General features: G+C 48.9%; 4 protein-coding genes and 2 non-coding genes across 12 annotated transcripts; 4 read left to right on the top strand and 2 right to left on the bottom strand.

Annotated features, from left to right (window-relative positions):
* The first annotated feature begins 313 nt into the window (after nt 1–313).
* On the top strand, nt 314–7,918 carry LOC101061745 (retinol dehydrogenase 11). 2 transcript variants are annotated; one of them, XM_003973562.3, is made up of 6 exons: nt 314–1,578; nt 4,151–4,390; nt 5,025–5,114; nt 5,199–5,387; nt 5,471–5,580; nt 7,233–7,918. In XM_003973562.3, the coding sequence occupies exons 1-6, from the start codon at nt 1,422–1,424 to the stop codon at nt 7,410–7,412; spliced, it is 966 nt and encodes a 321-aa protein (XP_003973611.2). In that variant the 5' UTR covers nt 314–1,421; the 3' UTR covers nt 7,413–7,918. The 2 variants fall into 2 exon arrangements, with proteins under 2 accessions (XP_003973611.2, XP_011612511.2); XM_011614209.2 differs by lacking the exon at nt 314–1,578 and adding an exon at nt 2,229–2,999.
* mlnl (motilin-like) lies at nt 7,658–10,777 on the bottom strand. 2 transcript variants are annotated; one of them, XM_029826583.1, is made up of 6 exons: nt 10,682–10,777; nt 9,112–9,301; nt 8,568–8,698; nt 8,347–8,430; nt 7,971–8,076; nt 7,658–7,787 (listed from the first exon to the last, which is right to left on the bottom strand). In XM_029826583.1, exons 3-6 carry the CDS (start codon nt 8,685–8,687, stop codon nt 7,780–7,782), a joined length of 318 nt encoding a protein of 105 aa, XP_029682443.1. In that variant the 5' UTR covers nt 8,688–8,698; nt 9,112–9,301; nt 10,682–10,777; the 3' UTR covers nt 7,658–7,779. The 2 variants fall into 2 exon arrangements, with proteins under 2 accessions (XP_029682443.1, XP_029682444.1); XM_029826584.1 differs by having other exon boundaries at nt 8,347–8,427.
* Nucleotides 10,778–10,793: 16 nt separating this feature from the next.
* Nucleotides 10,794–15,420, top strand: nop56 (NOP56 ribonucleoprotein homolog). Its single transcript, XM_011614203.2, has 12 exons — nt 10,794–10,919; nt 11,489–11,578; nt 11,650–11,764; nt 12,004–12,168; nt 12,370–12,568; nt 12,797–12,984; nt 13,223–13,374; nt 13,558–13,658; nt 13,989–14,137; nt 14,325–14,446; nt 14,627–14,740; nt 14,972–15,420. The coding sequence occupies exons 1-12, from the start codon at nt 10,917–10,919 to the stop codon at nt 15,269–15,271; spliced, it is 1,698 nt and encodes a 565-aa protein (XP_011612505.1). The 5' UTR covers nt 10,794–10,916; the 3' UTR covers nt 15,272–15,420.
* On the top strand, nt 13,033–13,151 carry LOC115247083 (small nucleolar RNA SNORA26). The gene has a single exon (XR_003886175.1). It is a non-coding gene; the product is annotated as a small nucleolar RNA SNORA26 (small nucleolar RNA).
* Nucleotides 14,492–14,556, top strand: LOC115247081 (small nucleolar RNA SNORD57). Its single transcript, XR_003886173.1, has one exon. It is a non-coding gene; the product is annotated as a small nucleolar RNA SNORD57 (small nucleolar RNA).
* Nucleotides 15,421–15,753: 333 nt separating the features above from the next.
* On the bottom strand, nt 15,754–24,466 carry ubap2a (ubiquitin associated protein 2a). 5 transcript variants are annotated; one of them, XM_011614204.2, is made up of 27 exons: nt 24,334–24,466; nt 22,531–22,668; nt 22,339–22,416; nt 22,153–22,263; nt 21,812–21,974; nt 21,642–21,722; nt 21,505–21,568; nt 21,255–21,352; nt 21,108–21,166; nt 20,950–21,020; nt 20,690–20,861; nt 20,340–20,610; nt 19,949–20,250; nt 19,634–19,860; nt 19,205–19,484; nt 18,971–19,010; nt 18,735–18,900; nt 18,569–18,620; nt 18,155–18,449; nt 17,935–18,026; nt 17,786–17,842; nt 17,618–17,708; nt 17,134–17,544; nt 16,940–17,044; nt 16,788–16,855; nt 16,519–16,710; nt 15,754–16,442 (listed from the first exon to the last, which is right to left on the bottom strand). In XM_011614204.2, the coding sequence occupies exons 2-27, from the start codon at nt 22,624–22,626 to the stop codon at nt 16,347–16,349; spliced, it is 3,738 nt and encodes a 1,245-aa protein (XP_011612506.1). In that variant the 5' UTR covers nt 22,627–22,668; nt 24,334–24,466; the 3' UTR covers nt 15,754–16,346. The 5 variants fall into 5 exon arrangements, with proteins under 5 accessions (XP_011612506.1, XP_011612507.1, XP_029682441.1 ...); XM_011614205.2 differs by lacking the exon at nt 24,334–24,466 and adding an exon at nt 24,010–24,265; XM_029826581.1 differs by lacking the exon at nt 24,334–24,466 and having other exon boundaries at nt 17,792–17,842.
* Nucleotides 24,467–24,682: the final 216 nt, after the last annotated feature.

The raw sequence follows: 24,682 nt of genomic DNA, 5'->3' as shown, positions 1-24,682 counted from the left end.
CTCCCCCTCCGTCCATCACATATTCCCATTGGGACACGTTAACCCCCCTTCCCACAGAGCTATGCTAAACCCGCAATAACTGCCCCTCCTCCCCCCTCTCCTCCCCCCCGGGGCTGCGTATTATCTGAGGACACGGCAGGGTAAAATATTGACCGGATAACCATCTAACCAAACCTTTGCACAGTGATTTCACTGCATTCTGTACAGTCCATGTCTGAGTCCTCTGTGTTTATTAGTACACAGAAATTGATCGGAGACTTCTGCATCTCAAGATAATCCAGGTGTGACTGCAGTTTTAATCCGGTCTTGTATTACAGGCCCTTCCTGAGGGGCACAATTTAAGATATCCAGTCAGATATCCAGTTGTGAGAAGGGATATTTTCAGTCACATTGTCACAGCCATGCTAGTGAGGAGATACTGCAGGTTTTCATGTTACTGACATGTTTTTGAATCTGTATTGTCCAGAAAATGGCTACTTGTCTTTGTTTCTGTCCTGTTCTCAACACCGTTCTATTAGAACTAATGACAGAATGATGAGACGTGTTCTCTCCTCGTCTTTTATCCCTCATTAACCCAGGAACGTGGCCCGATAACATTCCATGGATAATCTGGACGCTACTGAATCGTACCCCACTGTTCTTTTGCTCGTGTTTTGAGCCTCAGCCTTGTTGTCGCTCTTCCTGAGTTTTTGGTACATTTGCAGGCATAAACCTGCAGCATGTCGGCGTCACTTGGAAGATTCCACTCTCTCCTGTGAGCAAATATCAGGCTGTGATGGGTCACCAGGGTGCCACTGTCCTCATTCTCCTTTATTCATTTAGTTTTTCTCCCTGTTGCTGTTGAATTCCAACCTATTCTGTCATCCTCTAGAGGTCAGCAGTGTTCTTTTCCTGCAAATAACCAGCAATCCTTCAGAGTTGGAACATCCTGTCAGAGATCTTCCGTGACTTTCCAACCTGTTGCCACCCCGGCCGAGACAGAATCCTGGTTTAAGATACTTATACATTTCCATTGGCTCTTCCTCACAATCACAATCCTCACAGAGAAAGATTTTGTTTAACTTAACTTAAATTAAGCAAATTCTGGTTAATTATATCACACAAGCTAGAAGTGGGAAATATAAAGAGGGTGTGGTCATTTTGTGGTAGAGCTTATTTATTACTGTAGTTTTCCTGTCATGATTTCAGTCCTAATAAGCTGGAAAGTCCTGGTCCCACATCCTGTGGCCCCACACAAGCCTCCATTGGGATTCCCTTGAAGTTTTTCAACTTTTTCCATTATAAGGATCGCCAGCACATTTCCGGGGCAGAGAAGCAGCAGCTGGACTTCTCCTGAGGTGGCGTTCCGGGTCCTCCATTCTGAGATCGCCTCAGCCTCAACCCATTTGCAGCTCTGCAGACGCAGATCCACAGAAGGGGAAATGCTCTGGGTAGAGGTATTTTACCATCCCATCTGGGTCTTTTCCACGGCTCTGCTGGCTGCCGTCGTGCACCTGCAGAGGAGACGGAGGTGGGATCCAAAAGTCTGCAGCGTGCGGCTGCAGGGGAAGGTGGCGGTGGTGACGGGAGCCAACACAGGTTGGTGCCACTTCTCCCTCTGTCGTTTTCTCATTTTCTCCAACAAAGTTTTTCTCAGGTTGCAACGTGAATCTGTTTATATCAGATTTAGTAATCGTGTTACAACCTGTGATTCATTTATTGTCTCTAAACTCTAAACTTACAACCTTCTCTGGCTGCTTATTTCCTCCATTCTGTTATTTTCACATGCATAAATAAGTGGTGAAGAAAAAAGAAAAAGAAAGTTTTGCTTTTTATTTACTTTCTGCAGCTTCTGCATCAATTTAAGATGAAGTTTTGATGAGATTGCTCCCTCTTTCGTTCCTCCCTTCCACCTTCAGAGAACGTTTGTTTCTTTGCTGCGATTCATCTCGCTGCTGCTTAATAGCACATGGGTAAAGTTGACTATTGTATATACAGAAACAGCATGTCTCCAAAAGCGTGAAATTGTTTATGTGCACCCACTCTTTAGTCAGATGTGCACTGTGTAAACACACCTACTGGAATGCTTGAGAGGCTGGAGAGCTTCCGGCAGTTCTGAGTAATTCAGGCAACAGTTGGAAAACACCAGATAACACCAAATAATTCAACCATATCCTGGTAGACAGGAACTTCATATGTAGAGCGAGCGCAACACCAGGGTGTGTGTGTGTGTGGGGGGGGGATTACAATGGTCTGAACATATGCTCTGCAGACTTTCTAGCATGCCTGATGTGCTCTGACTATAATAGCTATCAGACCTTTTTAAGTCACAATTACAAAACTTTCACGCAGTGAAAGGTCTGGTTGTTTCCTTCACTGACAGAACAACGGTTGGTGCTGTGCGTGACAGCACCTATTCATTTAAAAAAAGTGCTCTTTTTTGCCAAACCCTGCAGTGATGAAACCACAAATGCCACCAACATTTGCTTAACAGAAGCTTAGAATCTCATGGACCCCTTTTTTTGCCCGTCCACTTCACTCACTTCAAGCACAATAATAATAATGGCAACAGTAATAAACTATTCTCTCAAGGCGATATGAAGTCATGAGACCTCCGTGATATAACTCTTCTGTGAATGACTTGTACTACTGAAGGTCGGTGACATCTGAACCTGACTGTACTTTGACCTTTCAGCACAGTCTTGAAAATGAGATTTTAAGACCGCGGTCTGAATGGTGACGCACGCACGCACAGCTGGTTCATTTTAATCTACACCAGCTGAACTTTGAGCGAGCTCAAAGTGTGACCCACCGCAGGGCTGCCGCTGCCTTTGCCCCCAGACGCGCAGCAGCAGGAGCTGAGATGAGTTTGAGGGATCTATTTTGTCACCGACTCTGGGTCATTTCTACCACGGTGCTGGCCGTCGTCGTGCGTCTGCAGAGGAGACTGAGGTGGCGTCCTGACGACTGCGATGTGGGTCTGGCGGGAAAGACTGTGATCGTGACGGGAGCCAACACAGGTGAATTAAGAGGAGCCCACGCTTTTCGCTTTCGGTTTGTTGTGCTTTTCTGATGAAATAAGGATCTGATCAGGAACAAAATGTCCTTTTTAAGACTCTCTATCAATAATGTGATTTAGGAAAGGACCAACAAGATTCGCATGAGGTGTTTATAACCATGTGAGTTGCACCGTGTTCCTTATTATGCCAGCAAAGGGGAACTTATTAGATGGTTTCTAAGCTTTGTCTCCAAGAAGCTGTGAATTATTCTTGCGTGCCAGAACACTTTGACAATCTTTGCAGTCATGAATCCAAAGTTTGCTCACCTCCTGGTGTTTTCACGGCCGCTCAAATGTTCTTTTACGTCCACACAGGTGCGTTGAACAATGGGCTTCAGACACAAACAGGCACATAAAGTTTACTGCAACTCAGCTCAGCGTGGAATGTTGCGCCGATGTTCTTCTGGCTGTGTTTACTGTTGACTCTGTTTACACTGAGGACATCCTGCATTTCCTGGTCAACGTGTCCTCGTGACCAACTGCTCCAAAACACTTGGAGACTGATTCACAGCTCTCTCAAGGTCTCTCTGTGAAATTCAACTTTTTAAATCTAATCACATGCAAATCACTGTAGAAGATTAGATTACTCATTTTCACACCGGTAGAAGTGCCCAGCAGCTGGATGGGCCACACGTTGATCATACTGAGCATATTTCTGACCAGCACACAGTCGCTCCTGTGCTTTAGCTGCTGCGGGTGCAGCCACTTCCTGCCCCTGGTTCCATGGAAGCTTCCTGTGTCTGTTTCCATCCTGAACAGATGCTCGGCTTTCCTTTCTGACCTTTGAGAGTGGCAGTGCAGTGACCTCGCGGTTATGACGGTGCAAGGCCGTGTCACATTCTATAAGATAGAAGCCGCGCCTTCAAACGCATCCTGGGGCGGCCTGAAAGCTAAGCTGCACCCTTTCTGGGCATTAAAAGCTGCCTCTCTTCTCTGCACCATCTTCCTCCAGCATGGTGTAGTTCCCAGGGAACCCGTTCTGCACACTCTTAGCCAGCGTGCACGTTCTGCTGATCGTTGTTTACAGAGCTCCCGAATAAACTTTGGCATTTGATGACTGAGCTGTTTGTTTAAATATTTTGTGTTCATTTAATATCACAAGGTCTCTTTCAGGGATCGGGAAGTTCATTGCTCTGGACCTGGCACGTCGTGGGGCCCGTGTGATCCTGGCTTGCCGGAGCGCGGCCCGGGGCTCGGCGGCTCTCAAAGAAATCAGTGAAAAGACGGGAAACCCTGACGTTCACCTGCGTCTGGTCGACGTGTCTTCTCTGGACTCGGTCAGGGAGTTTGCTAAAGGGATTCTAGAGGAAGAGAAAGCTCTACACATCCTTGTCAACAATGCTGGAGTATCAGGTGCGCTAACAAACAATAATAAGTAAGGAGATGGGGGCGAGTCGCTCCTACACGTTCCAAATCCAGAAGTGTAAACACAAATGTAAAGAGCCAGTGTTGTTTACCGACCAGTGTTACATTATTTTTGATGGAGAAGCAGGACTAGAACTGGCTGCTTCATGCTTCAAGCCTTTTTTTCTCTGCATGTTTAATCTTTACAGCTTTTTTCAATTAAAATGCACATTTTATTTTGGCTTTACTCACAGCCCTGTTGACCCAGTAACAGGACTTGGAAGAGCTTTTTACTGACATCCTGCCTTAGAATTACCATATGGATTAAGAGATCCACAAAAACAGGTTTCTCTTCAGTGACTATTCGCCCTGAATATGTGTTTTCAACATTTCTTTGCAACAATAAAGTATCACATTATCATAATAAAGGCTGCAAACATTTTCCTTGCCTACAACAATTCCAAGGCCCCCCCCCCCAACTAGGTCCTATTAAAAGTCAGGAAAGTGCAGCTCTGCAGTTTCAGCTCCCACACTGTAATTAGTAAAAGTGTGATTCCATATCTTTGGAATTATGCTATTGGAATGTGGTGTATTGTTTACAGGGCGATTCCAGCTCCATCCATGTCATTTTATATTCTCGTAGGTTTACCTTCAGAGTTGACCAAAGATGGACTGGAGATTTCTTTTGCCACCAACCACCTGGGACCCTTCCTTCTGACCACCCTGCTGCTGGGTAACGGCCTGCACAGCATTTGGCTAACGATGATGTCACGTTAAGTGGTTCCCACTGCAGTTGCAGATCTTTCTTCCGTTTCAGACCTGATGAAACGCTCGGCCCCGGCGCGCATCGTGAACCTCAGCTCCTTCAACCACAAGAAGGGGACGGTGGACTTCTCTCATTATCATGGCAAGAACCTCTCTCACAGAATGGACCGAATCTACAACAACACTAAGCTGCACATTGTCCTCATCACCAATGAGTTAGCACGACTGCTCCAAGGAACAGGTTGGCCGAAGTTTAAAAAAAATCAGGCTGTAGTTTTCTCCCCTCTACTGGTTCTCTTAAAGGGGTTTTCTATGTAAACGCAGGTGTCGTTGCAAATTCAGTGGACCCTGGCATCGTCACCACTGAGGTGCTGAGGCACTATTCGTTTATATTGCGCTGGCTTTTCAAGTTCATCGGGTTTTTCTTCTTCAAGGTGAGCCAAAGAACAAAAAAAGAACAAAAACCCATGTTGTTCTTTTCAACTACGGGCACGGTGGAGGTGTTTGGGTGTGTTTTTAAAACACACTCTCGAGTGTGTTGGTGTGTGTGTGTGTAACATCTGATTCAAATATGTTGCATTCAAAAAAAAGAATGCAGTGATTACTTAAGTGGAGCTCAGAACTCTCAAGCTGAAAAAAAACCCAACCACCAGATGTTACACATTAGGGTGATAAACATCAGGGATAAACATCCGGCTTCGTGACTTTCCTTCACGGATCAAAAAAAGTAGTAGATTGATAAAGCGTAATGTTTGATTCGACCTTGAAGTTGGCAGACAGGGGATCTTTTAAAGCCGGGGTGGCCGACCAGTCAGAGCCAAAGAGCCACATCACACACATGTGCACACATGAACATCACCTCATCCCTTCCTCACACACACACAGACCTCTGCTTAGCCAGATTTATTGTAAATGTCACACACCAACATGATAATGACAGAATTTGACCTCTACAGACCACGGGCCAGTCATTCTCAACAACGAACATTGTGTGCACTGTCTCACACACACAAACTCTCAGTTCAACTAAGTCTTATTATGCATGTTGCTTTTGGGACTTCTGGCATTCCTTGCTTTGAACAATCCTCTTCAAATCTGGCTTGTATTCAGTTCTTTCACATGGGTGTCGGTCAGAACAGATCGATGCTTTGGTTTCACATGTTTCAGGGTAGAAAACACAGACCCGCAGACGTATGTTGACCCAAATATTGACAGGATCTTAAGCGCAGCCCGTTTGACATTGGGGTATTTTTCCATTGGCACACTTTTCCAGAACTCAATGGTCCCTTCCCTTAAAGCAGGTTTCAGTTGGTCCTCCTCACAAAGATCGATGATCAGCTGCAGCCTCACCTGTGACTAGCGGGGCTTTAAAACAGTGCAGCTCCACATTAAAAGGGGCAACAGAGGAATTCAATCTGTGGCCTTTCAATTGTAGATCGCGGAAGCGAGTCACGAAGCTTTCGTGCAGGTTTTTCTCGTTTGGCTGTGCATTTTTTCCCCTGCCGTTTTGAAGGCCAACTTGACACTAATTGTTTACTCAAAAGATCTTGTCCCTACTGAGAAACGGTATTTTCATCTAAGGCGCATGCGCGTTTGGCGAAAGTACCGCGTTGAACTCAAGCGAACACGCACATTAAAAAAACACAAACCCAAACTTCGATATGAACGTTAGAGCCGCATGAAACCAGGCAAAGAGCCACGGGTTGGCCAGGCCTGCTTAAAAGGGTCGATCTGTAACGAAAATAAAGATCATTGTTCCCTTCAAAATATGATCCCTGCTGGGGAAAGTCAGCAGATTCCTGAAGGTTCTCGTCCAAACAAAAGGTGACTTTCAGAACAAATTGGTAACCAGAGGGGAAAAAAAACCCATCCAGGATAAGAAAAGAACCAAAGATATTAAAATCAGCGACAGCCTGGGTGGAACACACAATCTTTCATGTTTGGAATCATTATGTTGCGTTGTGGTGGCAGAATGTGGATTCTCATCCTTAGATATGGCCAAGGTTCTTCTTTTACGTCCATTTTGGTGCTGATAGCAGTGGCGTGCAGTTGCTAACTGTCCTCCCCCTCCCCGCGTCCCTCTCAGTCTCCAGAGGAGGGCGCTGTCAGCACGATCTTCTGCGCAGTATCGGAGGAAATGGAGGGGATTACTGGCAAGTACGTGGACAGCAACTGCACCGTGGCTCTTCCTGCTCCTGTAGCCCGAGACCCTGCCCTCGCCGTCAAGGTCTTCGAGATGAGCAAGAGAGTGACATCAAAGCTCTGAAGCCCCCCCACCCCCCATCGGATCAGCCAGCCTCTGCTGTCCTGGACTGCTCTGAACAATGGGCTCAGCATCTTGTTATGAATCTAATTAGACCCACCCAACATTTATTACCCAACACACAGTGATCACACAGTTGAATGTTACAGCACATGGAGTGAAACTAGAGGTGGTGAAAGGGGCCTGACAGTGACATGTGGTGGCCCCCAGCCGAGGAGCTCCTCAAGAAAGGACGACAGAGACTGAATGAGTGGCACAATCATTCCTTTTATTGACTTGATTCATTGATACACAATATAACTTTTAGAGCCTTCAGTGCTTTCTGAATTTGTACACGCCTCCCGCAGTCTTCCGTCTCCCCCGACCGCCGTTATTTGGCTGCAGAGAGATAGAGAGAGAACAGCAGAGTCACCAAATCAGCTTCTGAATGAGCAAATTATCACCTGTCGAATGTGGGTCTGTTTATCATTTAAGGATAAAGAAGATATAAAGTTGCATTATGACTGGTTTTCTCACTGTTTATTCTGTCTGGGGCGTGTTTCGCCCCCTAAAGACGTGTACCTTTCTCCACCATTTCTTTAATGATCTCTTCAAGCACCGGAACTGCGTGATCCAGCTGTTGGGGGGAAAGGTGAATGGCAATCGCCACCGTTTTATCCGTTTTGTCCTTGACACACAAAAAAACACACCAAAAACAGGTTGTAACCAATGGCACCATGTGTGCATGTGTGTTAATTCTGATACATGTTATGTATTTAGGACCAAAATTTGCTTTTTGCTAGCAAAGTGAGGACATTTTGTCTGACAGTTACATCTTAAAAGGGCTGTTTGAGGGTAAACACTGATTTTAAGGTGAAGGTTAGTGTAAGGGGCTGGGAAATAGATTACGTCTATCAAAGTCCTCATAAAAATGGAAGTACAGTGGTGTGTGTTTTACCTGGGGAAGTTGTTGGACTGTGACCTCTTCAAACTGTTCATCTTCTGATCGAGGCTCCACAAATTTTTTGCCTTCTTGCTCCTGCTGGTGCAAAAACACAAAAACACAGCCAGGTTCGAAAACTGATCAGGATCCAGAACTGGAAACCGGGTTCGAATCACAACCAGGGGTTAGAATTTTCATCCTGGTGCCATCTAAAATATGAGATAGGATGTGCTCACCTTCAAAACCATCATCTCTTTAGGGCTGAAGAAGGTGATGTGTCCCTCCGCCCTCTCTGCCAGCAGTACCAGCAGGCACACCAGCACCAGGCATCCCGTCACAGCTCCACGCATGCTCATTCTGCGCCGTCCTGGACACGCAAACACACATGTTTACATACGAGCATGCATGTGGTACAACAAAGGCCGGGACATGCGTGGAGGGTGGAGTGTTAGCAGGTGTGGGGCAACATTTTTAGCAGTGACAAGAAGACAGGCAACAGTCAAAAGGTCAACATACAGTACTGATTTGAGGTGTGACTGCTTCGGGGAAGGACACACAGCTCCCGTGTCACCGTGCAAAGGAGAGGGTAACACACACAGCCCGCACAAAAATAACACTGTGGCGCTGATAAACAAGATAAGAGTTGCAACAGCGACACAGCTCGGAGTGCACGTGGAGGAGGACGAAGACAGGACGTCAAAGATTGGTTAAAACACAAGCCGGGGGCAGAGTGAGAGGGAGAAAGGCGTCCCAGGGAGAGAGGCGTCCCGCTTTACTCACGTGCTGAGTCGGCTTTGGTCAGCAGTTGAAGGAAGTGCTGTGAGATGAGCCGAGCTCCGGTGAATGAGAGTCCGCTCGTCCCGCTCAGCCTTTATATCAGGCCCTGTCCCGATCGCCGCGCCGCGCCGTCCACTCACCTTCCTCACATCCGCTGCTCAACAGCCTCCTTCAAGCGCACTCCTCCATGCTCCTGGAAACACACACATGGCTGAGGAATCTGGCTGGTCCGTCAGAGCGCCGGCCTCACCACCGACGCAGGACTTCACCAAAACTGTCACAACCACCTTTCCTGGGCGATGCTGGCGGAGACGGACGTTCTTACAAGTTTAAAACACATAATGGATCTATTTAAAGATGTGGATGGAGAACACACACTCAGCTTTATGCCCTCTGCCATAAACAGACACGTTTGGAGTCATTTATCTCCCAATAAAAGAAGATAATGTGGGACTCATGTTAGACTCGCTGGAATCTGTGTGGGCTTATCAGCAGGAAAACAATCTTTGCAACAAGGATCAGTCGTAAAATTTCTGGTTTAACCCATGTGTCATTCACACATGCGGCGAAACGGACGCACATGCATGTGTTCCTTGGTGACCTCGGCTCTCCAAAGAACTTTAATGATGCCTCCCCCTCCCCGATTATCACCGCTTTCCTGCAGGATGTTGTAATGTGCTCACAGGACGGCCCGGTGCTCTCAGATTACTCTGCAGGAGGGGACCTTTGAAAATAGCACCACTGTTGTGTCTGATTCAATGCAGTTCAAGTGTGCAGACAGATCGGAGCTTTGTATCTTATCTGCAGCTCTTTTCGCGGCACCGCTGTGACGCACGATCTCTGGTGGCAGTTTTGGGTCTCTTATTGGCTAAGGTTGTGATTGCTGGCTGCTATGTCCTGTGAGGGGAAAATGGGGTTTAAATGAATTCCATGTCTTCCAAGGAAGCTGTGTTTCTAATGGATTAAAGGAATAATGGGAGCATTTGAAAATAAAAAGAAATGAACTCTGCATTTGCATGTGGAGCTTCTGTGTAAAACATTCTCCTCTGTTTATACTTTTGGTTTTGTGTCTACAGCTAATTTTGATGTAGCTTAAGCATCTTTTTGGAAGCGTAACCACTGTGATCGCCAATTTTATGTGCAGTAATTCTTATTTTTATTATTAGTTTATTATTAATTCTAAATTATACTCGATCCCCCCCACAATATACAGATTCAAATGCCCTAACTGACTGTGTGGATGAGCTATTTGAGACAATTTAATAAATACACAAACAAGTATATCAGTAAATTACATAGAAAAAGATAGACATTGATATGCATGTTAAGTTGTTCTCCATCGGCCTTTACAAAAATACATGTTTAGGAACTTTCTCTCGACTGTTTCAGTGTTTTTATGTCACAGTGTAAAATGGTTTTGTTTGACAGGAGAACCTGAACTCAGCTCACTGACACTAAGTGAAAACGCTTTAAACGCGACTGCATTTGAAAATAAAGTTTAGGTTTACTTGTTGCGCTGGCGAATCTCTCGCATTTGCTTATGTTGAATAGATGGACAAAAGACGAGTCTTACCGTTTTGATTTGATCTATTTTGTTCCGTTTTAGTCTGACTCGTAAAGTTAGGACTGACATTCTGCTGCTTGGCCGCTAGGTGGAGGCTAATGTGCCACTTCTCGCGATATCGGATAATATCGCGGGATCGAATCCACGTGGCCATTTGCTAGCGCGTCCGCTGACCACATCTTTCTTCCGAGGTAGAGGAGGCGAGCAGACGCGTCTTGCGTGCTGCTGCAGATATCGTTTAATCATGGTAAGCAAGGCTTCTTTTCTCTTTTTCTTAATACCAGTTAAGACTGTGAGACTACCGGCGACTAAAAATAAAACCCGGAGAAACTAAATGCTTGCTGTTGACCATTTTAAGGTGATTCGACATAGAAATGCTAACCACCATGTGGCTAACGTTAGTCAGACATGGTGTTAAAGTTCTTTATAGGTTTCAGCTGGCCGGTCATATCGTTCGCAGCCTGGTCCTTGTCACGTCGGGCGGTGGCAAATTTGATTTACACCCGGGTTGTAATTACTTATAGTGTAATCGAGGAGCTTTAGCAAAAGTTAGCATGGGCACACGCCGTAGCACGGGCCTAGCTAGCTCCCACGTGGGTTTAACTTGACGGTTCGAGGCTGAGTAAAAAGGCAAAAGGAAATATCAATATTTAAAATTAGTTAGATAAATTAACCGCCGTTAATATGCGCGTTGACTAACTTCGGTACAAGTTTTGCCAAACTACCACGTGGACGGCGAGGGTAATTAATCACGCAACCAGTTCATTTGCCTATTTGGAATGAGGAAAATCCTAATTTGACAGTTGTCCTCTGCAGGTGCTGTTGCACGTGCTGTTTGAACATGCGGCGGGCTACGCGCTGTTCGCCGTTAAAGAAGTGGAGGAGATCGGTATGCTGCTCCCGCAGGTGGGTCTTCGGTGGTCGCTTGAGTCTTCTCCACCCCCTCAAATGGCTCCAACATCTGCGCTCTCTTTCAGGTGGAGCAGAGCGTCCTGAACATTGGGAAATTTAACAACATGGTCAGCCTCGCTGCGTTTTTCCCATTCAAATCGGCTCAAGGGGCCCTGGAGAACATGAACGCTGTTTCAGAAGGTGCGTTTTCTGCTCACTGCGGCTGCAAACAGGGTTTCCCTCGGTTGTAATGATGTTTTCATAATCTGTCAATCCACTGAAATCTTGTGCTGACACTTTTCTTTGATTCTGAACAACTGAGGACAACCCTGGCTGGATCACAGCTGTTAGACTAAATATTTGAGTGAAAGAATAATCATTTAACGTGTTTAGCCCTGAACCATGTTTGATTGACACCCCCCCCCTCCCCCCTCCTGCAGGTGTAGTTCATGCTGACCTGAAGTTATTTCTGGAGACTAACCTGCCCATCTCCACAAAGAAGAAAGCTGCACTGGGGGTCTCGGATGCCAAAATCGGAGCAGCGTTACAGGAAGAGTTCAACCTTTCCATACAGACTGGTGGGGTGGTGGCAGAGATAAGCAGGGGTGAGGATAGTTTTTTTACTAAAGCTGTGATCAAGTACAAACTGAGCATAATTAATTTGAAAGGCTTGGGCATGTTGTGATGAAAACGCCATCCTGATAATTATGAGGGTTCATACTGAAAATCTGAACAGCCATTATGAACATGGGCGGTCGTCCTGTTTTATATGGGATGCATTCAAACCTCTGCTGCCCCTCCCTCAGGTATCCGCCTGCATTTCCACTCCCTGGTGAAGGGCCTGACTGGCCTGGCCGCCTCCAAGGCCCAGCTCGGGCTTGGCCACAGCTACTCCCGAGCCAAAGTCAAATTCAACGTCAATAGGGCCGACAACATGATCATCCAGTCCATTGCTCTGTTGGACCAGCTGGACAAAGACATCAACACCTTCTCCATGCGTGTGCGGTAGGTTTCCGGCGTTTCTTTGCCCAGATTCCTCCTAATGCTTACCACAGATAGTACCTCACAGTACTGGCTGTATAGAAACAGGAGGGACAGTAACCTGCCCGGCGCATGTGCTCCGCCACTCGTCTGACGGAGCACTGTTGTTGAGCAAAACACCAGCATGGCTTGACGTGTGATGTGGTCCCGTCGGGCTTCGCGGGCGTTCTAACGTCTACCTGGTTTGTGCAGTGAGTGGTACGGCTACCACTTCCCAGAGCTGATCAAGATCGTGTCTGACAACTCGATGTACTGCCGCTTGGCTCGGCTGATTGGGAACAGGAAGGAGCTGACGGAGGAGAGCCTTGAGGGCCTGGAGGAGGTGGTGATGGACGCCGCCAAGGCTCGGACCATCCTAGATGCATCGCGCAGCTCTATGGGTTAGTGAACACTTCCTTTAGCTTTTTGGAGACTTCTGTGCCCCTTTTTTGCCCACCTCGGACCAACAGTTGTCTTTGGTGATAACACAGGGGGGCAGAATACCGCTCTCATAAACCTGTAATGACGGCACAAATCCTCATTGCGGATCCTGTCGGGAGAAACAATCCGTTTTTATTTAAGATGATGCGTATTTAAATAGCCGCACCCTCTGACGAAGACGTTCTTGCCCCCACTCAGGCATGGACATTTCTCCAATTGACTTGATCAACATCGAGAGGTTCTCTGATCGTGTGGTGTCTCTGGCTGGATATCGGCTGGAGCTGCAGGAGTACCTGCGCTCCAAGATGAGCCAGGTGGCTCCAAATTTGGCCGCCCTCATTGGAGAAGTGGTGAGTGAATGGTTTTCATTATAACCTGGACCGATGATGTTATACCAAAATCTGTCAATCCACTGAGTCATTGTGATGACACACAATCCGGTGCTGATGGTCCTTCAATCTCCCTTTAACGTTCATTTTTATCTGATTCACTTTCTACGTGCGTCGGTGACACAAAATGCTTTTTAACTTTAGGTTGGAGCTCGTCTGATCTCTCATGCCGGCAGCCTCACAAACCTGGCCAAGTACCCGGCGTCCACCGTACAGATTCTGGGAGCAGAAAAGGCCCTGTTCAGGTACTGGGGCACCCCCTCCCTGCTGGGGAAACCCGTGGCTACAGTGATGGCAGGGCTGGGCTGGAGCAGAGCAGGGTGACTGGAGGAAACCTCCGGGGTGATCCCTCTCGCCCTGATGCACTCCCACAGTCTGAGTAGCCACATGCAGCACTGAGGTAGAAAAGCTTGACACCAAATCTCTGAGAATTGTCCAAACTGGCTACAATATGAAAATATTACATTAAATTCATGGGTTCTACCAGCAGGTGGAGCTGTTTAGCCAGGATCTTAATGGTGTCCTGTACTCTCCACTTTAACGGTGCCATGACTGAATATTGGGTTCTTTCTCAGAGCCCTAAAGACCCGTGGCAACACCCCCAAGTACGGGCTCATCTTCCACTCCACTTTCATTGGCCGCGCCGGGGCGAAGAACAAAGGCCGTATCTCCAGATACCTCGCCAACAAGTGTACCATTGCCTCGCGCATCGACTGTTTCTCCGGTGGGTAAAGAGTGTGGCGTTGGCCCTCAGTTACCCGGCTCTATTGCAGTGATGCTCATATTTTTCGTCAACAGTATTCACCCCTCGGGTTGGTGTTGAAGGCTAATTTCTGAGCAAAGGCCGCGTAAACGTTACCGCGCTGGAACCCGGCTGCTTTGGCTCTTCCTAAATATTCGCTCTCTTGCAGAACTCCCCACCTCTGTGTTCGGCGACAAGCTGCGCGAACAGGTAGAGGAGCGCCTGTCTTTCTACGAGACCGGCGCCATGCCTCGGAAGAACGTGGACGTGATGAAGGAGGCCGTGCAGGAGGTGAGAGGAGGAGGAGGAGGAGGAGTGCTTGTCCAGCGCCACTGCTGTAGATGATGACAGGCTTTCCCTGATGTCACTGAGGGCAATAACTGATTTAATGAGCCTGATGCAGCTTGAGCGTTGTTAACAGACATCTTGATGATTGAGATATGAGTGTTTAACGGCCGTTTATTATCTCAGGCTACTGACGTCGCGGCCGAGATCAAGCGGAAGCTGGACAAGAAGGAAAAGAAACGCAGGAAGCGGGAGAAGCTACAGCAACAGGCGAATGGTGACACCAACGGCGACGCAGAGGTGGGTCCCCCCCCCCCCCCCCCCCCCCGACTGTTGGGCTGCATGTTTTGATTTGAGATCCGACCCCACCGGTGGTCCGGTCTCAGTGTACCACATGCTACAGCAGCATGACTCCGAACCATTGGCTGGTCCCCATCAGTGGACCTGATCACTGAAGCGAGTCAGACAGGCACAGCGACGCCAATGTAGACGCAAACCTTGAGGTCTGAGTGCTTTTACTTCCTCCTCCAGGTATGCATGGACGCAGGAGACACCCCAGTTGTGAAGAAGAAAAAGAAGAAACAAGCCGAGGAGGCCCCTGTGGCTGAGGAGGCCCCCGTGGCCGAGGAGACCCCAGGGAAGAAGAAAAAGAAGCGTAAATCTGAAGTGGAGGAGGTCCAGGTGGAAGAGGCCCCCGTGACTGATAACGGAGCAGAGGACACACCAGCCAAGAAGAAAAAGAAACGAAAGAGTGATGCGACAGAGGCAGCAGAGGAGGCTGCTGAAGCACCGGTGTCAGAAAAGAGGAAGAAAAAGAAAAAAGGAGACTAGAGAATTTGTCTTTTTTTTTTTTTTTTTGTATAGATTTTTTTTTAAGTTCATGTCAGCAGCTTTGTGTATTAGGCTGCATTGAAATGCTTCTGTGCCTTGATACATTTAATTGTACTTATGTAAATAAATTACAACTGATTGTAATAGGAGATGCTTTTTTTTTTTTTTTTTAAGTTTTCCACACACGCATCGGAAAGTTGTCACACAGATGAAAGTCAACTGGCTTCATCAATAATTCTTCCTCCAGGAGTTTGTGGGCACGATTCCCTGTGTAGCAATTTTGCGTTTACACTTGATTTTAGGATCGCGAGAACTTTGAGAAGCTGCTGTGGGCGAAAAGCAAAACGAAGCCTCACAAATTCATGATTTGAGCTTCGTTATCAAGCTGGAATGGGTGAGTTAATTGGCTCTAGTAAGAAATATCCGTAGTTGGGAAATGAGGAAGACATACGTCCAGGAAAATCAATATTTTTTTTTTTTCCTTTTAATTTGGACGACAATGAATAAACCAATGTTAAAGACATCAACTCCAAGGCCTGGCTGATGAAACCAGCCAACTAGTAAAAGGGACAACGGGGGCAAGATCAAATGGCTCGAGTCACCCTCAATGAGGATTCACACACGGGCGACCGACGTAACAAACGTTAAAATAAAAAATGCCTCTGCTGTGAAAATGATGTCTGGAATCTATGTACATCATTCTCCATTAAGTATGCATACAAAAAAATCCACATCACATGATGCTTGTGTTCAAGTATATTCAACTTCGTGATTTAGCATTGTTATCTTTGCACATTTGTTAAAATAAAAACATCCTTCGAAATAAAACCAAAATGCAGAAAACCACGGTTTTATGTCCTACCAATACATATATACTGTATAAATACATACATAAATATATTTTACATACAACAGCCATAAATTTGAAAAGGGGGGATATACAGAGCAAAGGGGGGGTGGTAGTGTGTGTTTTAGCTTGTGTTGTAAAATATTTTGTCCCAGTATGATTTTGTCAGTCATACGCAGATGTGGTCCTGTGTTCTTCCTCCACGCACGCACGTCCGTGCACGCCGCCTCAGTTGGCCCAGTACGGGGAGCTGCCGTAGCTGGACTTGTTGACTTGGCTCTTCTGCTGCAGGCTGTTGGACTGACCGCGCTGGCCTGGACCCCCCTGAACACACCAAAGCACAGCTGTAGAGGCCCCCGGCGGCGCTGCTGTTCACCGGGCGCCGCTGCGAGAACCTTACCTGTCCGTCCTGAGCGAGGTGGTGGTGCAGCAGCTGGGAGTGTGGTTGCTGGTGAGGCAGGATGTGGAGGAAGGGGGCCGGTGCATAGCCTCCGGGAGCCGCTCCAGGGTTCAGAGGTCCTGGCCCCCCCAGTGCTGATGGCAGGCTAAAGGGAGGAGGGGTCCCCGCGTGGAAACCCTGCTTATCAAAAGACTGAATAAAAAACAGAGAGCGTCACGCCGTTTGTGGCGACTGCTTCTAAACAACGGAAGGGAGCGGAAGGGACTCACCTGGGTTTTATTGTAAACACTTCCACTGATGTCTGGCACACCAGAGTTACTGGATGTCACTGAGACACCTGTCAGGACACCAGGCCAGCGTTAGCGCCTGCTATCGTTATAAAACGCTAAATATTAGCGAGGATGCTGGTTTCTCCTGTTACCTTTGCCAGGCCCGCTAGCAGCAGATTTGGCTTGTGTCTGTGAGGAGGAGTTGTATCCTTTACTGTAGTCTACTCCTGCGGGCCCCGCTGTCAGCTCCTCGTAACCTAAACAGAAAAAGAAACGTCTTTTCACACAGAAAGCCTAAAACCTCGATGATGATGATGATGATGATATCTGGGATGGAAGTGCGAACCTGAGCTGAAGGTGTGCTGACTGTAACCGCTGGGCTGCTGCTGCGTCTGCTGCTGGAAGGGACTAGCTGAGGGGTTGGCCAGACCCAGTCCTATGCTGTGTTGTTTGGCTGAAGCTGGTCCTGGACCCCCCGGGGGAACAAACATTGTGGGGCCGTACTGAAAGGCAGCAGCGCTGGGCACGGCGCCAGGCACCCCGGGGTAATAAGGCAGGCCCGTGTAGCTGTAGCCTGGAGGCAGGAAGGCCTGCTGACTGTTGTGATGCTGTGGCTGGCCCTGGGGCTGAGGCTGGGCCTGAGGAGGCTGGGCCTGGCTCTGGCCTTGGCTCTGGCCTTGGGGTGGCTGTGGGGCTGCCAGGCTTGTGGGTGGTGCTGGGGAGGTGGAGTCGTTCCTGCCAAACTTTGTGACTTCACCTGGGTAACGCGAAGGTTCAGATCGAGGCTTTGCGATCTCACGCAGGTCCGGAACATATCGAAGAAGCTTTACCTGAGTAGGGGTTGTTGGCGAGGTTCCCGTCTCTGTTGGAAAGAGCCGTGGGGCCAGGAAATGTGATTCCATAGTAATCCTGCAAAGAGGGCTAAAGAAACAAAAGAGGATCACAACCACATGCAAGTCAAAACACCCAAGACGAGTTGCTCTCTCTCTCTCTCTCACCCTCACCATTGGGAGCCTGGACTGGAGCATGTGGAGGTCCTCATAGCCGTAGATCTGCTGGAAAATACAAATTAAACAACCAAACAATGAGAGATTCAGGGATTAATGGAGAGAATAGACAAGGATTGTAGATCTAAAGGTCTACTTACTGGGTACGCTGGCAGCAGCCCCCCTGGACCCATGATATACTGGTTGGGCAGGAGAGGTGGCACCCCCTGGGACAGGTTGGGAGGAGCTTTACCTGTTGAGAAAATGACATTATTATAAAATAATCATTATTCATTGTTGAGACATTCAGTGTGATTCCACTGAATTGTTATAAAACCAGACTCTAAGTGCGTGTGTGTGTGTGTGAGAGTGTGTGTGTACCAGAGGAGGACAGCAGCGTGGTTCTTGGTATAGAGAGGTTGGATGTGGCTGTAGCTCCATTGGAGCCAAGTCCCAGTGCTGTGCTGACTGGGGCAGCAGAGGAATGGAGTGCGCTGATGCCGGCAACGGTGCCGCTCATGCTGTGCATGTTGGACATGTTGGCTAGGTGACTGATGGTGCTGCTGCTACTGTTGCTGCTGATGTGGGTCGAGTGGAGCGCTGGGGGCTGCGATGACGTGTAGGAACCGGAGGAGGGCGCCATGGAGCTTACATTGCTGTTGTCAACACTTGTGTACTGGAAACGGTGAAGAAAGTAGTTTAAAAACAATATCGGCCTTTGTTGTTGGCAAAACTGGGATGTGGCTGCATTTACCAGGTCAGGAAAAACCAGTTATCAGTAGGAACAAGACTTACGGTGAGAGAGCTGGAGCCCAAAACTGAAACTGATGAATGGCTGCTGACATGGCTGCAGAGTGACGGCAGAGGGGGAAAGGCGTTAACTGGGGGGGTAACTGGGGGGGGGGCTACCACGTACACCACAGTCCCGATAAGGTGATTTGATCGGAGGTCAGCGTGTCACCTGTTCAGCGAGTTCAGCTGGCTGACTGAAGGCAGGTCCTGTGCCAGGTTGGACAAAGCCGAGGAGCTGTGAGCAGGAAGTGCGTGGGAGGAGGGTACCGGGTGGCCGTTGGCACTTATGCTGCGAGACGGTGAGTCTGGCTTGGGCGTGGAGGATGAGGATGAGGCTAAGAGGACAAGAAGGTTTTATTTTCATGGCCAAGGAAGTTCTGGACCAAACCCAGCAGTGGGACTTACCGTCGAGAGCAGCAGAGGTCCTTCCACCATTCAGCCCGTTCTAGAGAAGGGAGAACACAACTTTGTTAGACAAGAGACACCAGGAAGAAGAAGAAAAATGACTCGGTATCATGTTTGGTTGAGCAGTTGAGCTGAACGACTCCTTGAATTCACATGGTTGCACATTTTATTTTCTCTTGGTTTGCCCTAAACCGCCTTAAAGAGGCGATGACACTCCTGGTAACGTCCACTCACCATGACTGGCCCCGTGGACTCTTTGCCCTGGGAAAAGGCCAGTCGGGTGTGAGGGGAAATGGTACCGTCGTAACTCCCCCCCACCGTAGAGAAGTGAGACGAGGAGGGGACCGAGGACGAGTTGGACGAAGCCGCTGAAGACGAGGAGGGGGGATTGGTGGGGCCAGCCGCGCCTATTGAGGTGGGAGCGAGGTTGGGCAGTGCCACAGAGGAGGAGTGATACGCTGGCTCCGGCGTGGAGAGAGGCAGTGCGACAGAGAGGGGGCCGCCCAGCGGGTCGCTGCAGGACGACAGCAGGAACAGACGAGGGGTTACTTTGACATTTTGCAGACGTGTGTCGACTTTTCTGTTCGCTGGTGACGACGTTGGTAGCTAATGATGCAGGTGACCTTTGACCTTTTCGTCGGTGCAACGCTGGCAAAGCTGTACCTGAGTGGTTTGGAGTACAGGCTCGTCTGGCTCTGCGTCCCAGCTCCCATCGAAGGTGGCGCGGATGTCGGGGCCGGCGTGGACTCTCTGGACGCTGCGTTCACACAGTTGTCCACGACTCCAAACTCCGTCAGCGCCGACTCGGAGCCGAAATCTAGAGCTCCAAACTGGAGGTTTAGTCCCGGGATGTCAGCCGACCCGGGCATCTCTACTGCTGTGGAGGGAATCTGACACGGGTCAAAGGGCAAAGGTTAACGGACTGAAATTGGACATAAGCAGGTTCAGACGAGCAAGACGATAGATCTGATGTCCTGCCTTGGATGTGGGAGGTATCCTTCGTTTCTGGCCCTTAAGCGGCCCCCGCTGCTGCTGTGGTGTGCTGCCTCCCTGAGGGTCCAGCCCTGTGCTGGGGGCAGAGGGTTTGGCACCAGCAGCCATCGCTGACCCAGCCGGTCCAGACGCGCTGCTGTGCTGTGGAGCAAGCGGGGCTGAGGTCGGTGGAGCCTGCTGTTGTGATGGAGGGCTGGGCTGGCGGGCCAGAGCCAGGGAGGGGCCGGCGTGCCTCTGAACCAGCTGGCTGAGCACAAGAGACGGCTCTGGCTGCAGGGCAAACTCACCTGCGCACAAACGGCAAAGATGGCGGCAAAGATGGCGTCAGAAATGGCGGAAACCCGGCGCTGGTCTGTAAAAAGCCACAAAGACCTACGGCTGAATTGTGAGGACAGCGAAGTGTTGTTGGATTCCGAAGGCTTTATATCCCAGCTGGATGAGGAAGGCGGAGGAACGGGTGCTCCCAAGCCTGGCAGTCGACCTATGGAACTGCTTCTCCCCTGGTTGCTGACAGGGGGGGTGGACTGAGATGATGGGAGAGGACCCAAACCAGGACCCTTTAACTGCTCCAGTATCTGAGCACCGGCATTGACCTGAGCCCTTTTGGCCTGGCCCAAGTCCCCAAAACCAGCTCCCAGAACCGAAGACTGAGGCAGGAAGACACGATGTGGCCATCAGACATTGTTTGCTTGTGCTGAACAAAGAAGAGCACGGAGAAAGGTTTACCAGCGCCGCGTGGGCGTAGCTTGTGCTGCTGGCAACACTGAGGCTGGGGGGCTGCTGCTGCGCAGGTGACTGGTGGTGGTGGGAGTTGGTGAAGACCAGGTTTGGAGAGGATGAAGAGGGAGGTTCTCTTCCTCCACCCACAGGCTTCTGCAGCAGGGATGCAAGGTCCAGACTGCCCAAATCCATGTAAGGTTAATGTAGCGTTAGCGTTATGACGCATAGAGGTTAGCTAACTCCATTTAACCGGGGGGGTTGCTCACCTTTGCCCAGGTGTGATATGATTCTCAGCAGCAGGTGCACAAGAGGAGGTGAACACTTTAGTCTCCGAGAGCTACAGAAAGAAACGGACGTGAAGAAGAAGAAGACGGTACGGACTAAACAGCTTCTCCTACGTCTGGCGGGCTGAAGGACCACTTACGCCGACGTCCTCACTCCAGTCCTCAGGGGTCCAGTCTTCCAGGGTGTTCCTCCAGGCAACTAGAGGAAAAACAGGACTGGCAGCTTTAAACAGCTGCAGGTCGACCAACTGGTCTGGACACTTTTCTGATGAGATGCGCACGCTCACCGGTTCCGTCAGAGCTGCTGTTGGCCACCGTGTCCCAGCCTTCAGGTTGTGTGGCCCCTGTCCCAGCCTCTGGTGTGTAGTCGGCAGGATTGAAGGTCCTGGGGCCACAGAGATGGAGATTTAGGTTCACTGGACACAGACTGAATAAACTTAACTGCTAAATAAACGTCATGTGGTCCCCCCGTTGTGTGTGTGTGTGTGTGTGTGTGTGTGTGTGTGTGTGTGTGTGTGTGTGCGTGCGTGTGTGTACCCCATTCCCTGGGCTGAGAACCGACTTCCTGCTGGTGCTCTGCCTCTGCCTCGACCTCCAGATCCTGCGTCACATTTAGGTGCATCAGTAATATCCAGCCTCGAGCCTTAAGAGTGCTCTGAAGTTCGTGCGCTCACCTCGTCCGCCTCTGGCTCTCCGACCGCGCTCTGACCCTTTATCCAGCGGCGCCACCTCCACTCCATTCTCCTCTGGACGTGCTGCAGACAGGCACAGACGGCCATGACGCGATGTCATCACATGAGCCAGAGATGACGGAAGACATTAGCTCCGAGCTCAGACTCCCTACCCTGCCGGCTACGGCTGGCCCCTTTCCCCTTGCGGCTGGTTGTGGCGCGGCCCTTGCTCGCCTCCCTGTCTCCTTTCTTCTCCCTGTTCTCCTTGTTCTCCTTGCTTTCCGACGGACCTTCCTTCACCAGGGGCTTCTTCTTCCCTACAGTTTCCCAGGAGGTCTAAACACAGGACAGGATTGAAAAATACAAACAATCCCGCCAGGATGAATACTTGGATTTCCAAGACGAGACTGAGTAGTCCCGCCTGTCCCGCTGCAGAGCTCAGCTCCGCTTAACGTCGCCGTGACAACGTCAGGATTTCATGGTCTGGCTGCAGTCAGGTGGGAACGTTATTCACCATGTCTGAGGTGCTCTCCAGGAGAAAGTTGATGGCTCTGCCGACGTCCTCGTTGCAGTCGTGGAGGGCTACCATGCACTCGTCCTGGTTCTTCCCAGTGACCTCCATCAGCTGTGGATAGCGATGAACACACCGATGATGTCACAACACAAGAGCGTCCAGCCTCGACCACGCTGAGGCTCCTACCTGATTCACTTTGTCCTCAAAGTCAGCGTCATTCTTGTCATAGATCACCTGAGCAAGTCTGATCTGCTCGGCAGTAGCCTGCAAGACAGATCAGCGAAAATATCGAGATAATAAGGGACACGTGCAGCGGAGACATGACGAATCTTCTACCGGGGAACTCCGGGGATGTGGCTGCTGGCGGTAGTGGCTCACCTGTATCTGTTTCTGTGGTTGCGTTGTGTGAGTAGCAGCAGCTAGCGCTTTTTCCCGAGGACCGCGGGCCTTGTCGCTGCCCAGCGAGCTCATCATATACAGTATATACAAAACTCTGTATGTACAAAATAGAAAAATCTGCAAAGGAAAAGGATAAAAGTGACAAAACTCTTATCAAACTGACATTTTACACACCGAGTTTAGTTTCTAAGCGGCTGCGTTGAAGGGTTTTAAGGCATTTAATGCTGGAATAGGGTTAACCCTTATTGCGCAATCCCCGACTAGCGGCCCAGAGGCTGTAGAACCGCAGCTGGTCCGCTGACAGAGCAGCTTGGCTCCAAATCTAGGTCAAGGAGGGAGATTGACCAAGTGTCCTCTTACAAAAAGTACAGACCACAGAGTACAAAGCAGAACGAAAAGTGCACGACCTGACCCCTCACCCCCGCCTCTGCTAACTGGGGTTAACATGCACATCCAACACTTGTGTCCAGTCTTATGTCCCGCTGTATTAACATGCACATCCAACACTTGTGTCCAGTCTTATGTCCCACTGTATTAACATGCACATCCAACACTTATGCCCACTGTTAGGGGCAGCTGTATTCTGCATCCGTCTGATTCTCCTCATCACTCAGATATTTTGTATGAAATATTTAGAGACAGCTGTTACCACTTAAGGCTTGTGGCATTTCCACAATGTGATTTAGTTGCACAGATTGTCCTCTTGGTCCAGTAATAGGATAAATAACTAACCCGTTAGTTTGGTCAGAGAACAATAGCAATGCAGCAGACAGGCTGCACGTCGTTGATGGATGCGCTGCTGCTATTGGCTGCAGGACTGAACAAAGCTCTTATTACATGTATGCTTCAATGTTATTTCTTTAAGAATCTAGATTTTTTTTCCAATTAAAAACTACACTAAGAGCTTTGCGACGTGTACTTATCATGTTTGTCATTGCAAGTTAAGTATCGACAGTGTGTCTCAGAACAACAAAAACGTTTATTCTGCACATCCGCGACACTTAACTGTCTTAAATTTGGAAAAGCAGCATCGTGAGTTATATAAACATAATGGGTCCACAAGAATCAGAGTTCCAGCTAATTGCCAAGCCATAATTTACTATAGCAACACGAAAGCGGAGCATTGTTTTGAAACAGTGCTAACATTAGCATTTCATTTCTTCATTCTAAATAATGAACTATTATCGTTAACACCGCGTGTCCAATTTGTGGAGGACAATCCAGATTCTGACAGCATCTTTCTGACTCACTGTTGTTGGACTCGGTGTTGTTGGTATTAGGGTTTCTTTGTCCTCGCTAGCATGAAATCGGGCTAACCCGTTAGCCACCAACATGCTACCGCTGACACTACGCGTACGTACACCAAACAAACGATGCTGTGGAGACGAAGCTAGCTAACGATGCTATCTAAATCACATCCAAAATGATGGTGGACGTCCGTTCAACTCGTCTACTTACATGATGTTCAGAAACAGTTCATACCCGTTGGTACCGCAGCTCTAGTCGCATACAAGTCACAGACTGCTCGGCTATCAAGCTAAATCTTTAATAAATCTGACGAAAAGGCCTCGTAGCTGAGCGCAATCACATCCCGACGTTTCTCGCCGGGGGAAGAAGACAACAGAGATAATACGAAAGACATCCCTCACAGCAACGGCAGAGCAAAACAACAAGACCAGCGACGGGGCGCTTGGGTGAAACGGAGTCTAAGTAGTTTGATTGAACGGAACGAAGTGGACGTTTTCCGAGTGAAAAATGCAGAAATAGGTGGTGTTTTGTTACCTGCTAACGCGCTTCCCTTAGCCAACAGTAGACACGGTGATCACGTGACACGCGCTGCCGCGTTTGACGCTCCGCCGCGTTTGACGCGCTGCCGCGTCCGCGCTCCGCCGCCCTGGCGACGCGTTACTGTCACTTTCCCATTAAAACTTTCTGCACACGGCCCACCGCGATATCCCAGGGGATGAAACAAAAACGCCTTCGTGACACGCACTCAATAATATACATTACATTTTATTTTATTTACTCTTAAAGATTTCATAGCTTGGTTTCCAGATGTTTATGTGTATCTTACAATATCCTCGGGTTCTGTCATCGTAAAAACATTCATGAGGCATGTACAAAATAAAAA

This window comes from Takifugu rubripes, chromosome 19, assembly GCF_901000725.2.
Source record: "Takifugu rubripes chromosome 19, fTakRub1.2, whole genome shotgun sequence".
Lineage (NCBI taxonomy): Eukaryota > Metazoa > Chordata > Actinopteri > Tetraodontiformes > Tetraodontidae > Takifugu > Takifugu rubripes.
Note: the sequence above shows the minus strand (reverse complement) of the source record. Positions and strands in the feature narration are given on the sequence as shown.

What these genes read in the sequence shown, in the direction of transcription:
- LOC101061745 (XM_003973562.3), top strand. Translation starts at nt 1,422, where the DNA reads ATGCTCTGGGTAGAGGTATTTTACCATCCCATCTGGGTCTTTTCCACG. An exon ending in GGTGACGGGAGCCAACACAG is followed by an intron (nt 1,579 to 4,150) that starts GTTGGTGCCACT and finishes GGTCTCTTTCAG; the next exon opens with GGATCGGGAAGTTCATTGCT. An exon ending in CAACAATGCTGGAGTATCAG is followed by an intron (nt 4,391 to 5,024) that starts GTGCGCTAACAA and finishes ATATTCTCGTAG; the next exon opens with GTTTACCTTCAGAGTTGACC.
- nop56 (XM_011614203.2), top strand. An exon ending in CATGAACGCTGTTTCAGAAG is followed by an intron (nt 11,765 to 12,003) that starts GTGCGTTTTCTG and finishes CCCCTCCTGCAG; the next exon opens with GTGTAGTTCATGCTGACCTG. An exon ending in GCGCATCGACTGTTTCTCCG is followed by an intron (nt 14,138 to 14,324) that starts GTGGGTAAAGAG and finishes GCTCTCTTGCAG; the next exon opens with AACTCCCCACCTCTGTGTTC.
- mlnl (XM_029826583.1), bottom strand. Translation starts at nt 8,687, where the DNA reads ATGAGCATGCGTGGAGCTGTGACGGGATGCCTGGTGCTGGTGTGCCTG. An exon ending in AAGAGATGATGGTTTTGAAG is followed by an intron (nt 8,431 to 8,567) that starts GTGAGCACATCC and finishes TTTTTGCACCAG; the next exon opens with CAGGAGCAAGAAGGCAAAAA. An exon ending in CAGTCCAACAACTTCCCCAG is followed by an intron (nt 8,077 to 8,346) that starts GTAAAACACACA and finishes TTGTGTGTCAAG; the next exon opens with GACAAAACGGATAAAACGGT.
- ubap2a (XM_011614204.2), bottom strand. Translation starts at nt 22,626, where the DNA reads ATGATGAGCTCGCTGGGCAGCGACAAGGCCCGCGGTCCTCGGGAAAAA. An exon ending in TTCTCAGCCCAGGGAATGGG is followed by an intron (nt 21,353 to 21,504) that starts GTACACACACGC and finishes CTGTGGCCCCAG; the next exon opens with GACCTTCAATCCTGCCGACT. An exon ending in GGATACCTCCCACATCCAAG is followed by an intron (nt 19,861 to 19,948) that starts GCAGGACATCAG and finishes GACCCGTGTCAG; the next exon opens with ATTCCCTCCACAGCAGTAGA.